General features: G+C 39.6%; 2 protein-coding genes across 4 annotated transcripts; one reads left to right on the forward strand and one right to left on the reverse strand.

Moving 5' to 3' along the window:
• The first annotated feature begins 289 nt into the window (after positions 1–289).
• alkbh7 (alkB homolog 7) lies at positions 290–2263 on the forward strand. Of its 2 annotated transcripts, none has more exons than XM_030736159.1 (4): positions 290–670; positions 1113–1286; positions 1448–1572; positions 1736–2263. In XM_030736159.1, the coding sequence occupies exons 1-4, from the start codon at positions 398–400 to the stop codon at positions 1854–1856; spliced, it is 693 nt and encodes a 230-aa protein (XP_030592019.1). In that variant the 5' UTR covers positions 290–397; the 3' UTR covers positions 1857–2263. The 2 variants fall into 2 exon arrangements, with proteins under 2 accessions (XP_030592019.1, XP_030592020.1); XM_030736160.1 differs by having other exon boundaries at positions 1206–1286.
• Positions 2264–4334: 2071 nt separating this feature from the next.
• Positions 4335–12113, reverse strand: gtf2f1 (general transcription factor IIF, polypeptide 1). 2 transcript variants are annotated; one of them, XM_030735757.1, is made up of 14 exons: positions 12041–12113; positions 11581–11656; positions 9025–9071; positions 8602–8674; positions 8213–8406; positions 7836–8006; positions 7493–7698; positions 7226–7376; positions 7033–7088; positions 6677–6808; positions 6512–6585; positions 6130–6271; positions 5843–5975; positions 4335–5676 (listed from the first exon to the last, which is right to left on the reverse strand). In XM_030735757.1, exons 2-14 carry the CDS (start codon positions 11590–11592, stop codon positions 5472–5474), a joined length of 1596 nt encoding a protein of 531 aa, XP_030591617.1. In that variant the 5' UTR covers positions 11593–11656; positions 12041–12113; the 3' UTR covers positions 4335–5471. The 2 variants fall into 2 exon arrangements, with proteins under 2 accessions (XP_030591617.1, XP_030591618.1); XM_030735758.1 differs by lacking the exon at positions 12041–12113 and adding an exon at positions 11964–11982.
• Positions 12114–14136: the final 2023 nt, after the last annotated feature.

Here is a 14136-nt window from a genome sequence, read left to right on the forward strand (position 1 = left end):
GCCTTTAAAATGTGTACTCTTGCTTTCTTCGTCTTTTGTTTGTATGCTTTTAAATGTAGTTTTGAATCGTTTTTGTTATTTTGTGTGAATTTTGATAAGCACCTCGTAGTTGCCCTTTCAGTTTATATATACAGTCATTCTCATTTCATAGGGGTTACTTGGTACGCCACAAGTTTGCAGGTGACTTATTTATTTTATTTGTACACTGGAAGTAAAATATTTTGTTAAAGGTTCTTTCACGCGTTTAGCTGTAAGAAGACTTCACTCCCCACAATGCATTTCATTTCCAACATGGCGTCTCACGTATCTGCTTGACTTATGTCAACAACACTAAAACGCGGTTAAAGGTAAATCGGGATCTATAACGACATTAAGTAGTAATACATCTAAAGGGACGATGAAACCACTGTTGACGGTATTAACGCAAATTCACAGACCAGCTGTTTACGTCACTAACTCGCGCTTTCTGAGCTCCGGTGCCAGCAGCGGCCTTTTACCGCTCCGTGATGACGCTCCAATCGTGGGGTCCAGCCGGGAGCTGGTGCAGAGGCTGGGCTCGCAGGTGGAGGTGAGAACGGACTTCATCACCGAGAAGGAAGAGGCTGCTTTTCTGCAGGAGCTGGAGTCAGGCCTGAAGAAGAAACGCTACGAATTTGACCACTGGGACGATGTAAGTGAAGATTATTGTTGACGGAAAGCTTTTATAAGTTGCACAAAACTTAACTACTGGATATTTACAAGGTGGAGCTGGAGCTGCAAGGTCACAGTCAAAACAAACGCTGATTTTACGGCATTGCATTTAGAAGTATTTCTGATATTTTGGCTAACCCAGCAACATGTATGAGGGAGACAAAACATTAGGAATAGTTCTGATAATAATGGAGTCCGGTACACCCCTCCCCATGACCTCAATAATAAACAACATAAAGCAAGATAACCCCTTTTAAACTGTACGGCAGAGTTGTAGCTGTAGATTTTATTCCTAATGTTGTGGCTGATTAGTGTAGTGGAATCGTTTTCCCTGCCTCAGAGCAGCATACAGTACAACCACAAGCAGTGACAGTTATAATGACTTTATTTCCTTTTTCCTGCACCAATGCGTACACATTTAGGCAATCCATGGGTACAGAGAGACTGAGCGTCTAAGATGGGGGGCAGAGTGTGAGGAGATCTTGAATCGGGTTCGATCTGTATCATTTGCTCAGGGTAGTCAACTCCTGGGCCCTGTGCACGTTATAGATTTGGACAAGACTGGTTACATCAAGCCCCACATCGACAGTGTCAAGGTGGGTTCCCCATATTTTGTGCAGTGGCTTCAGGAAACAACTTTTTTTTTTTTTTTAATCAAAGAAAACTTACATACACGAATGGTGGTGTAGCACTTTAACATTTGTAGGCTTTATTTGTAGCTGTGGTCTTACTCTCTTGCCATTTTCTCATGTTTCAGTTCTGTGGCAGCACCATTGCAGGCCTGAGTCTGTTGTCTGACAGTATTATGCGCTTAGTGAAGGACGACTCACCCAGCGAATGGCTGGACTTGCTGCTTTCCCGACGCTCCCTCTACATACTGAGGTTCATTAGATGTTGCACTCGCTTCATATCTTACTCTTAATATTTCCTAAATATAAAGTGACTGGGTTTTTGATTAATGCCTGAATGGTTACAGTAAAAACTGTAGTTGTGGTACTTTACAGGATTCTTAAAAGTTCATCCTATCCTTTTTACGTCTGTACAGGGACCAGGCCAGATATAACTTCACTCATGAGATCCTGAAAGATGAGGAGTCTGTGTTCAATGGGCAGAGAGTGCCTCGACGGCGGCGAATTTCCGTCATCTGTCGCAACCTCCCGGGATAATCTCCAGCTCTGATGTCTGCTTTAATAACAGCAGAACATAAATCCAGCTTTGAGGATTGTGCCAGTGATACTCATGGAAGTATTAAAGCTAATAGTGACTATAAAATGGGGTGTTTAGGATGTTTATTGCACAGGTCATGCTGTTGAAAAGACTGAATGATTAAATGCAAAGAGCATTCTTCTAAATCTGCACTGGATCCTGGAGCAGATGACAGATTTAATTAAATGTGTCTGAATATTGTTGTTGGTTCAACATCAAAATGTTGTAGGGAAGGGATGTCCTTTGATTTAGATTTGTGTATTTATATAATATCATCACTTTGGTGTGTTCCTGTAATTCTGTATAATACAGAGACTCTGTGCAACATTTCCAGTGTACCTTACCAAATAAAATGATCTTAAATGCATTAATAGCTTTGCACTATAGTGTTAATATGTGTGGAGACTCAATGGGTGGATTATTAATGAAAATAATTAAGAAGAAATTACATAACCACACAGCTGTCTTTTGACAAGACCTGGAGCAGTAAGTGTAACACAGCCAGACGTTCTAATTTTAAGATTACCTTCTTTATGGATTTTAATTTTAAGAAGACCCAGTGTTTTAATTGAAAATAAGGTGTTCTTTTGTGCAACAATTTGCCTAAAAATGCACTTTGTTTATTTAAAGCAATCGAAATTATGACCAGTAGATGGTAGCAGCACATCTCTGTAAAAGGCTCAGTGTAGGAGGAACCGAGTATTTAAACCTTATTCATCACTACAAACAAACAGTACTTAAACACAAATCCCAGTTTAGACAAGTATTCCTCATGCACGTCTTCAGCACCGTAACTCAGGTAAAGAAGAGAGTGCCAAATTACATTTATTTTATAACATTTTTATAGTTGTAATGACTGCAGATGACTTGGGTTTGAACACATGGATGACAGCAGAGTTGGAGAGTTAACATCACAGTATCACAGCAGGTGAAGGGGATTAGGTCTCAGTCAAAGATGGGGTGGACATAGATGTGCAGGCCCTGGGATTAATGCATTCTGTCTAATGTGCCAATTATGATGTACACCAAAAAAAAAAAAAAAAATTTTCTAAATAAAAGCTATAAGCTCAGCCTGCTGGGGGACTTAACATGATGCCCTGACCACCACGTCTTCACTCCCCATGTGATTTTATATAATTTATTGTATGTTGTTAACTTTAATCTACTCAACTTGTAGCTTTTGTTTTGTCTTGTGTTGCTCTTGGTTTCTCTGTCAGAGCCTTTTCTGTCTTCTCTTTCCTTTCACCTCCCAGCTGGTCACAGCACCAGGCTCCTTCCCTTAGCCTGGTTCTGCTTCACATCTAGACCTCATAAAAGGGATTTGTTCCTCCCCATTCTCGCCAAGTGCTGGCTCATAGGGGATTTTCTGAATGTTGGGGTTCTTGCTGTAATATTGTATGGTCTTTCCCTTATAACAGACCTTGAGACAACAGCTCGTACCGTGTAAATATAATTCAATTCCAGTTTTATTTATATAAGCGCCAATTCACAACAACAAGAATCACCTCAAGGTGCTTTATATTGTACGGTAAAGTCCCTACAGTATTGGGAAGGAAAAACACCCTTTCAACAGAAAGAAATCTCAGGCAGAACCAGGGTCAGGGAGGGGCAGCCATCTGCTGCAAGTGGCTGGGGTGAGGGGAGGGAGGCAGGACAAAAGACACACTGTGGAAGAGAGTGTTTGTCTCCTGAATCCAAACTGGGAGCTAGTTCCATAGTAGAAGTGCCTAAACAAATAAAGGCTCTGCCTCCCATTCTACTTTTGAAAACTCTAGGAACTACAAGTAAGCCAGCAGTCTGAAAGCAAAGTGCCCTGTTAGAATATGGTATTATGAGGTAAGATTTAAGATATGACAAGACCTGATTATTCAGGACCTTGAATGTGAGAAGAATGATTTTAAATTCAATTTTGGATTTAACAGGGAGCCAATGAAGAGAAGCCAGTATGGGAGAAATCTGCTCTCTCTTTCTTGTCCCTGTCGGTACTCTCAGTGCAGCATTTTGGGTCAGCTGAAGGCTTTTCAGGGCGTTTTTAGGACAGCTTGATAATGAATTACAGTAGTCCAACCTAGAAGTAATAAATACCTGAATTAGCTTTTCAGAATCACTCTGAGAAAGGATGTTTCTAATTTTAGAAATATTGCACAAATGGTTTAAGAAAGCAGTCCTACATATTTGTATATGCGCACTGAAGGACATATCCTGGTCAAAAATGACTCCAAGGTAATGCCATCCAAACTATCTGGTTAGACACCATGTTTCTAAGATTTGTGGGGCCGAGCACAAGAACTTCAGTTTTATCTGAATTTAGAATCAGGAAATTAGAGGTCATCCAGGCCTTAATGTCTTTAAGACATTCCTGCAGTTTAACTAGTTGATGTGTGTCATCTGGATTCATGGATAGATAAAGCTGAGTATCATCTGCATATAAATGAAAATTGATGTATGCCGTGTTTTCTAATAATTATTGCATACCAGTTATGTCAAAATTGCAACTTCATTACAGATAATACAGGCCATCTCAGGTCACTAAAACAAAGCAGCAAAACAAGTTTGTGTTGGTTACAATAACAAAAAGTCTTTGCTCCTTGACAGGTATACAAATGAGCTTTCAAACAATATTTGCATGCACTCTTGTTTTTGTCTTGCAGCTATAACGATAACCCAACAAGTGTTTTGTGCCTAACTATGATATTGTGTGGACATCAAGTGGCGAAAGACAGAAATGAATATTAACTGCTGCCATTTATTTTTAATGCTATCTTTAAGTTTTCACTCTAAGCAACATAATATTTAGATTTTTAATATAAAGCATGTTTAATAAATCTGTTTGTATTAAAATAGTTCCAGACAACTGTTGAGCCAATAATTTAACAAAAGAAATGCCCGTTTTAGTGCCTGTAAAGGAAAGTTTTTAGTTTTTAAAAACACTGACAGATGAGGTACAAAAAGTGAAACCCTTAATAATCTTTTTATTAGAAAAACTAATAATCTACCAAAAGGAACTGAGAAAAAACAAACAAAAAAAAAAACAAACTATGAAATGTTGTCAAAGAATTATAAACAAATTAATTTTTCACTCAGCATTATTTAATGGACAAGTCTGTTACTTAAAGGGGACCTATTCTACTATTCCTTTTCTGTCATATCCATATTTTTTCTACTCTCATCTGTGTGATGTAAATGAGAACCCCACCCACCTGCTGTTTATACCACTTTTTATGAGGGGCAGCCAATCAGAAGAAAGTTAGCTTTAAAGGAGGCGGGAGGCAGCTGAAAGAGGATAAACTGTGATACAGACAGAGAAAGATGATTTTGAACTGGAAATCCTGTAAAAATCTTTTTAGCAAAGTTAAAGTATAAAAATGCAGAATAGGAAATTGGAAAGTCCCCTTTAATGCAAAACCTCAGCCTATGAAAAACAAACTCAAAATTGTTGACAAAATACTTTTTCTTAAGTGTCACCAACAAACCTTTTTCCTTCCACGGGTCTGAAACAATAAAATGGTTTCACTGGAAGAGGTTCAATTTTAGCACTTCTCTACCCCAGCTACAACCTCCTTCTGTTCCTCTGGTTATTCAGTGAGGTAGAAGTGCATTTTTTCGTTTATGTTCTTGCGCTCCGGATTGAGGCGTTTAAGGATCTGTGCCAGCACATTGACCGTCTGCTCACTGCTCAAACCCGTGCGCTTAGTCTGGAACTTCTTCAACAAGTCTTTAGTGGTCATTGGTTTACGGATCAAATAGCGGCGAACTGCTTCCTCTGTCAGCTGCACATCGCTGTGGGGCGAATCAACAGTAAGGAATACAGTTTTCAGGGCTTGTATTTAAATTAAATATGTCTGTATTTTTAGGTTAGCTTTGTGAATTGTAAGACATTTCTGTGAAACCACAAAATGCAACAAGAAATTACTGTCTGTCTACATAGGAGTAGGGAAGAAATTACCTGGAGCTGGGGGTGGATTTGCCTGATTGGGGTTGAGGTGTACTCTTCCCAGAGGGAACAGGGCTCTGAGTGCTGGGCTCCAGCTTAAGCTTTTTGGCAGCAGGTGAGTCGGCGCTAGGAGCCTGTCTCTTACCTACAGAAAAGAGACGTTTATTTGGAATAAAATAAAACAACAGAAGGTTTCAGAGTCAACAGCCACTTTTGAAGGCCCAACATAAATCCATTAAAACATATGTCTACTATTCTGTGTATGTATGAGTATTTGTGTGGGCTTTTTGAGGACTCACCCTGCTCTAGCTTGCTGGCAGCAGCACGGAGCGTATTTGAGGTGGAGGCAGAGTCTAAGGATGGAGTTCCAGGACGGCTGCCAGTCCTGGAGCTGCCTGCAGAGCCGCGGCCACCTGCACGTTTAGGGGGTGTGCGCTTTTTCTGAGACAGGGAGGAAAAGATGTCCAATACAGAATTATATTCACCACTGATATGAAATACTCCTTAACTGGTTGCACAGTGGTCAGATATATTCATTATTTTATTTATATGCAAAAATGGCCCTGAAGACTGTTACTTAAGATAATTATAGGTTACATTAAAAAAAAAAAACTAACTTGATTTAAAAAAAAAGAAAAAAAAAAGCAAATATTCATCTATTCTCCAATCACACACACTAACCGCCATGAACAGAGCAGAGGCCGTCTCTCCATCGATGTCACTGTCGTCTGAGCTGTCTGATTCTCCACTGCTGTCTGTGATGCATAAACACGTATTTCTTTAAACACCACTCATGTTTTAAACTACTCCATTCAACAGTATGTATCGTGTCTTTGAGGTCTTTACCTTTTTTCTTCTTCTTTTCCATTTGAACTGGGGTTTTCTTCCCCTCCTCCTCCTCTTCCTCCTCTTTTGCTTCTTCCTCATTCTGTTTCTCCTCCTCACTCTCTTCCTCACTTTCAGACTCTTCATCAATCCCTACAAAGGGTAAACATTCAGAAGCAATCTGAATACAAATGACTAAACTTTAAGGACACAGTGCCATGAAGTAATGAAAAAGACCCATCACCAATAGAGTGATGGGTGTAGTAAAAAGTGCTTTGAGTGCTCAACTAGAGTAGAAAAGTGCTATACAAGTACCAGTGCATTAACCATTTACACTTAATGTATACTGTAGCGTTATGTTTATTAATTGAGCTGACCTTTAGGATGTTCCTCTCCTTTGGTGGGCTTTCCCTTTTCTGGTTCTTCTTCTGAGCTAATTTAGGAACACAATAAACACAAATTAATAAAATAACATAACTCGCCCCTTTCCCAAAATAAAAAAACAAACAAACAAACAAACACAATGTTCATATAGTGAGTCTTTGTGTGTCACCGTGTAATAGATCTGACCTGCTTTCATCCGACATATAATCCACTTCTAGGCCCTCGTAGTCTCCGTCATCGCTGTCTTCCAGGGCCTCGTTATCATTGCGCTTTTGTTTCTTTTTCTTTGCTTTTCCTTTCCCAGCATCTTTTTTCACCTTTGGCTTGCTCTCTCCATCTGTCCAATGAAGCAAGGGTGAAGGAAGAAAATCAAAAGATGAAACCAGGAAAATGCAAAAGGAACACTTCATGTTTTACAATAGTCCCTTCTTGTTTCTGTGTCTTTTTCCTCACCTTCCCCCATACTGCTGTCGCTGTCGTCACTGCTCATCTCCAGCTCGTCCTCCAGGTCGTGAATGCGCAGGTCACCCCCTTTTCCACTCCCCTTCTTTTTCTTCTTGCCAGATTTATCTGCTTCATCTTCCTCATCCTCGCCACGTTCCTGCTCCCGAAGACGTCTCTGAAGCATGATGCTAAAGTGATTCACCACCTTGTTCCTCCTAGAAAAAGAGGGAAATGTCTAACATCAAGCATTTAACACACCTGAAAAACTGGGGTCAACTGAGTACTTATTTTTAAGCACTCATTTTTCTTCAACACTATAAATGCCAACCCCACCCTATCCCTTTGCTCTCACCTGCCCCACTCCTCCTCAGCCTCTTCAGCAGTCAGAGTCCGGTGCTTGGCCTGGGGTGTAAAGTTGTACCAGCCGTGAACAGGAAAAGCTTCAAAAGCTCCATCAGGACACTGTGTGAAGATGTAGTAAGATGCATTTTCTGTAACGCCACCCTTCTTTATACCTTTGAACCTAACAAACACAGAGGGAGACAAAGTAAAAAGCCAGAAATATTCAGAATACCACAACCATACAGCTTTTACCTTTCCCACATGAAATCCTCTACAGACTTCAAGTAGGTGACTGAGATTTTCATAATTTACCAGTTTCACTTCTACTACAAATACTTTTCAAAGTTAATAAACATGAAGAGTGACCCTCAGTGACTCTTTACTCACCTCTTACCAGCTTTACCATTGACCTTGAGAATCCACGGCTGGTCCTCCACTTTAAACTCACGCGTAACGATACCAAACTTCTTCCGTCGAGCTTCCTCACGCTGCTTTTTGCCAAACTCACTACCAGCTGCGCCCTCAGCCGTCTCTTCCTCCCCATATATCCGCCGAGCACTCATATCTCTTTCCATACGAGCCTGGGAATAGGAGAAAGAGTAACGGAAAGGTGAAAGATACACTAGATTTGTGACACCAGTACATTCTTTGGCCTCGCTGTCTGTTTTTGGCTAATAACACTGGTTGTTATTCCTCTCTCATACTGACTCTAATGCCATCAAGCTGAAAAATTAAGCTTTGTCTGTGAGGTGTAGATAAAGTGACATGAAGCCCACCTGTGTCCATGTTGAACAGTTGACTCTGTCCCCTGCATTGAATGCCATTATATTGTACTTCTTGCTGGTGTTTCTATGCAACAGACAAACAGAGAAAAAAAAAAAGTTTTTTCCCCCCATTTCATAATCAAAATATTTATGATTGATTCAATCTACTTTTTTTTTTTAAAGCATCTTTTTCAGCATTGATTTCTGCAAAAGGAGCATCAACACAGAATGATAACACACCTTTAAGTGACACCTGAAATGACTAAAACACTGAAATGCACGTGACACCTGAAATGACTAAAACACTGAAATGCACGTGAATGCATGCAAACAACAACACTGCCTGGAAATGAGGTTTTATTTTGCAACAAAGCAGTGGCACATGGCAAGACCTGTGCACACAAATCTCTCTGCATATTTGCATGTGTTACTTACTTTGGGACGCGCACAGTGTACTCTGTGGTTGAGGAACTGCTGCTCCCCTGTAAGACAAAAGTATTTCTATCAAAAGGACGCTGCACGGCCCAGCTGTAAAGACATTTGAATGATGTGACGCACAAATCAGACTATGGTACTATCTCCTAACATTACTGCAATGAGATAAATATTAAAATCTTTCCATCTACATAATATGCACACTGTGCAAGTTATTATATCATCTGGTACTGTGCAAAAGTCTTGAGCCACTCCACATTTCCTTATATTTTCCAAGGAAAATGGAAAGTAGGTGCAGTGATTTATTGAAACATGCGCTTGAATAATCCAATCTATCAGAATGTTTGGCCTATCAACTTTCTCATCATGGGTAATGGGGAATCGGGGCTCAACTCCAGAGAGAGAGCCTGAGAAACGGCTACCACATCCAAGGAAGGCATCAGGCATGCAAATTACCCACTACCAACTCAGGGAGGTAATAACAACAAATAACAATACGGGACTTTTTCAAGGCCCTGTAATTGGAATGAGTACACTTTAAACCCTTTAATGAGGATCCACTGGAAGTCAAGTGTGGTGCCAGCAGCCATGTTAATTCCAGCTCCAATAACACATCTAGCTGTGGTTAAAAAGCTTGTAGTGGGAACTCAGGATCGAGCTGATGGTCCACCACGAGGCGAGCTACTGTCTATCCCAGCCCCTGCCTCTCTGCGTCCCCTCGATGCTCTTAGCTGAGGGTCCTGTGGGATCTGAAGCATTTCCTTTGAAAAAAAATTAGAGTATTTAAAGCAGACCCGGTTGCCAGAATACTGCAGCTAGGAATAATGGAATAGGACTCTGGTTCTATTTTGTGGATTTTCTCTCTGAACTGGGGTCATGATTAAGAGGGATGGCCAGGGGCATTTGTATTGTGTTGCTAGAGGTAAAATTCTTGGACTGACGCAAGACGTTCAAAAGTGAAAGAATTTGCCAAGAATAAAAGTTGGAGGTTTGAAGACGATCAGATACCATTCTAGTTCTAGTCATAAACAATTCCACTGTGTGTTTCTATCCAGGTATACTTTTACTGTATTGGCAGTGTATTTGGGATCACTGTCATGCTGAAAAATGAAGCTGTTACTAATTAGACACTTTTCATGCTGGATTAAAATCTGATTGTACTTTTTGTTGTTCATAATTCCATAAATTGACACAATCTCCAACACCATGGGCTAAAATGCAGCCTGAGACGAATTCTGATGAATCTCAAATTGTATATAAGCAGTAGATGGATCGACTGAAGGGCCAGATTCTCAGGTCCTGTGTCAGGTCTTTGCTGGATTTCTTAAAGACATGACTTTCAGATGCTGTTTATCTGCTGTAGATAGCTTTTTTTTTTAGACATGTCACAGTTTCTTTTATCCTCCCCTTGTCCAGTATCCTCAGTGTTTTTTAAGGACCTATTGCCCAGATATGCTAAGTTTCATGATAATAGCAAATTGCATTGTCTTTGGCTTATGAATTAATTGAACTGAAGAAAGGGGAAAAAAAATGTTTTTGTGACAGACTGTTAGTAACAAAGTGCCTTAATTAGTGGTCAGCACGGTGGATCACAAATCCATACCTATTATACATTACCTACTTCTACATAATGTTTGTAGAATCAAAGTAAACATCTGTCATGCTGCCCTTATCTGATTTTTACTGCACTGCAAACCTCTTAAAACAAAATGAATATATACAAAGTACAATACTAATACTATTCTATTAAAATTAAATAAAAAGTAAAGCAGAGGTTTGTGTTTTCGGAATGATTCTCGTTTGTCAGTGCCACCATCTTTAAACCATATATTATAGCAGGTCTCACTACCATCTTGTAAACCTTCCCTCTGACTCTTGCTTCTGTCACAAATCTCCCCTGATACTCAGCTCCATCTGCTCCACCCTGCCTGCACTCTCTTCATCTCTTGTGCAATTTCCATTCATTTGGATGGCTAACTCATCCACCTTCACTACTTCTGCTCCTTGCAGCTTCAGTGTCCTGCTTATGCTGACTTTCATTGCTCTTCTCTCCAGAACATACCTCCACCTCTCCAGGCTCTCCCCCACCTGCTCTCTAAAGACACATTTTAAAACTGTTCCTTTGTGAAGTTGTCTGCTATGTGTAGACCCAATACGCTTCATCCCTTGAGTTAGGTGCCTTTTTTTATTCTTGAATGATTCATAAGTCAGTGTTAAGTGGCTTGACAGAGAAACAACAACAACAAAAGCATTCCTCTGAAAATGGTCAGGCAGAAGGACTAGACTGAAAATGAGTGAAAACAACCAATATCCAGAGAAAAACTCTGAAAGATCTTCAGAAAGCCTGGAGAACTATTGCTCAAGACACTTAAAATATAATAAAGTCTGGCTCCCTGAAAACAAAACATCCAGAAACGAGGGGTGACTCAACACTTTTGCACAGCACTGTAGGTTCACAGCAACAAACATGGCACAGCAATGGATGTCATTACAAAACAAAAACAAATATTAAATAAATAATTCGCGAGATTTCTCTGTTGTAAAGTCAAAGCTTACCAGCGACGGCATGGTTGCTTGTCAGTCTCTGGATTTACACTCCACGTCAACCGATGCTTTAAGCAAGTTGGATACCCTGTTTGAAAAAAATAATGCTAATATGATTATTTTCATATTTAAATATAATTAAAAGTTTAATTTTACGTCAGTTTTTCGAGCTGCGATATAACCGATAAAGTTATGACCATATCAGAATTAAAAACAAAGGCGGCAGACCAATGAAAGACTAAGACTAGAGCTAAATGAAGCTATAGTTGCAATTCACGTTTATTTCTTTGTACGTTAGCTTTAGCTTTAGCACCATGTTTTGCAACCCGTTGTAGCTGCAGTCTGTAGCTGATAGTGCTACTGAAGACAATCGTAAACTCGTGTGAAATATTCACCGGGGACATACGCATAACATACAGGATTTAAAGACATTAAACAGAAAATATCTCCATATACAACAGTATTGATTTACCAATACGCACGCTCCAGCGGAACTTGTTCCGTTTGTCAGTATGGTCAACAGGAAACGTTTACTACGAATACTGGTTCCTACCGTTCCGTACCGTCTTTCAAGGGTTCCGCCTGTGTACAATTCAGTAGAGTAACTTGTCAGGTTGCTTAATGACTTGAGCAGGCTATTTTTAACTTTAATTGTTTATGATGAGATAGCGTGGTAACTATTGCCAGCAAAGTGGCACAACCATTAACACAACATTTACAAATACAAATATGCAAGACTGTATCCACAATCTGCCGCAATAACCCAGTAAAATATGTGTTTTAGGATTTTGTCAGATTCAAATATTTATTTTGTGAATAGATACAAGTTACCCACGGTTGAAGGAATTAAAGAGACAGAGTTTTATTGAGTATTTCTCTCAAAGTACCTGTATGTCATTCCCCTTTAGTAACAGGATTTAGGAAGTGAGTATAACAACAGCCTGTGCTATTGAAAAAATTAATTCAACTTAGTTTTATTTGTACTGTACCACTGCAATAGTTATCTCAAGCCACTGTCTACTGTAATGTGAAGAACCTACAATATTGGAGACAAAAGAAACCCAACAAACTAGCAATCCCATATGATCAGGCACTTGGCAAGAATAGAAAGGAATGGAGGGCAGACTGTTTTGGGAGAAAGGGAAAAGGGAGACAGAAAAACAAAGTTCTTGTTTGTACATCTTTTACAGGGAAAGAAAAAAGAAAGCGTTTTTCTTACCAAGAGCTAGTTTTCCATACATTTTCATATGATGTGGCCACTGTCAAAGTATTTACATACCCAATGTATACTCTAGGTATCTGTGGTATCTAGATATCTATCTAGGTACTCTATGTATACCTGGCTATCTTACCCATAAAAAAGACAGTAACCTTACACAGCCTGTCAACTTTATGATCTATTTAAAAAAAAAAGTTACAGCCCAATTTACCTATCTCCCCTTTAAGCAGACACGTGGCTTTGTATTTTTCAACATATTTGAACATCTTTTTTCTCATTTATTAGACATAACCTGAATCACGTCTGGTGATCTATCTGTAGGCCTACTGTAAGTATAAAACAGAAAAGATCGGGGACGGGATGAAACCAAGACCATGCATTCTGCAGTAGAAGTATTCACCTCTGTGTCAGCCTGGCCTTGTCTGAGCTGCTACTACAATGCAATAACAAATATGTTGAACATGAGGTACAGTAAGATAGGAAATTTAATTCATTAGATATTAATTTTAAGTAGGTCCCAGGGTAGGCTCAGGACACACAGGAGAAATTATATCTCTTGGCTGGCCTGGGATAGCTTCAGTGTTCCCTTGGATAAGCTAAGTTTTCCCATATGATTTGGCACAATTCTCACAGCAGGAATGTAATTCTAGCCACTCTTAATGCAGTTATCAAACCACTTAAGGCATTTTTCATAACATGTGCAATGCAGAGTAAAAAGCAGTGAGACACAAAAAGGAAATGTGAAGGATTTATTTGAAGCTATACAATTGCTGAAATGGAGAAGAGAAAATTATAATCATGAAACTATTTGCAGCAGAAAACAGTTAAAGAAAAATATCTATAAGTAAGTCTGAGAACATAGCGACAACTACGGTATAGTCTAGTAAAGTCATCCTACATACATTCAGCAGCCACTTTATTAGGTACACCCGTTTAACTGCTCATTACATAAATATCAAATCGACCAATTATGGATCAGCAGTTCATAGCATTTGACCATGTAGACAGCCTGCTGAAGTTCAGAAAGCATCAGAAAGAAAGGTGTGTTAAAGTGGCATAGCTGTCGATCTGAGTGTTTCAGGAACTGCTGGATCAGACCTTGAAGCAGATGGACTACACACTGGGAACTACTGCTGTCAACTAAGAACAGAAAACTGAGGCCATACATTTTACTCACCAAAATTGGACAGTAGAAAACTGGAAAAAGTTCTACTCCAATGGCCACCACAGTTACCAGATCTCAGTCTGGTAGAGCATCCTCGGGATGTGGCGGAAAAGGATATTTGGAAGAGCACCTGGCAAATCTGCATAAACTGTGTGATGCTGTCATGTCAATATGAAGCAAAAGC

Source organism: Archocentrus centrarchus, chromosome 8 (assembly GCF_007364275.1).
Source record: "Archocentrus centrarchus isolate MPI-CPG fArcCen1 chromosome 8, fArcCen1, whole genome shotgun sequence".
In the NCBI taxonomy this organism is placed as follows: Eukaryota; Metazoa; Chordata; class Actinopteri; order Cichliformes; family Cichlidae; genus Archocentrus; species Archocentrus centrarchus.

Coding starts and splice junctions, on each gene's coding strand:
- alkbh7 (XM_030736159.1), top strand. CDS start 398: ATGAAACCACTGTTGACGGTATTAACGCAAATTCACAGACCAGCTGTT. Junction 671..1,112: donor AATTTGACCACTGGGACGAT/GTAAGTGAAGAT, acceptor GTACACATTTAG/GCAATCCATGGGTACAGAGA. Junction 1,573..1,735: donor CGCTCCCTCTACATACTGAG/GTTCATTAGATG, acceptor ACGTCTGTACAG/GGACCAGGCCAGATATAACT.
- gtf2f1 (XM_030735757.1), bottom strand. Junction 7,377..7,492: donor CGACAGCAGTATGGGGGAAG/GTGAGGAAAAAG, acceptor TTCATTGGACAG/ATGGAGAGAGCAAGCCAAAG. Junction 6,586..6,676: donor GGAAAAGAAGAAGAAAAAAG/GTAAAGACCTCA, acceptor TATGCATCACAG/ACAGCAGTGGAGAATCAGAC.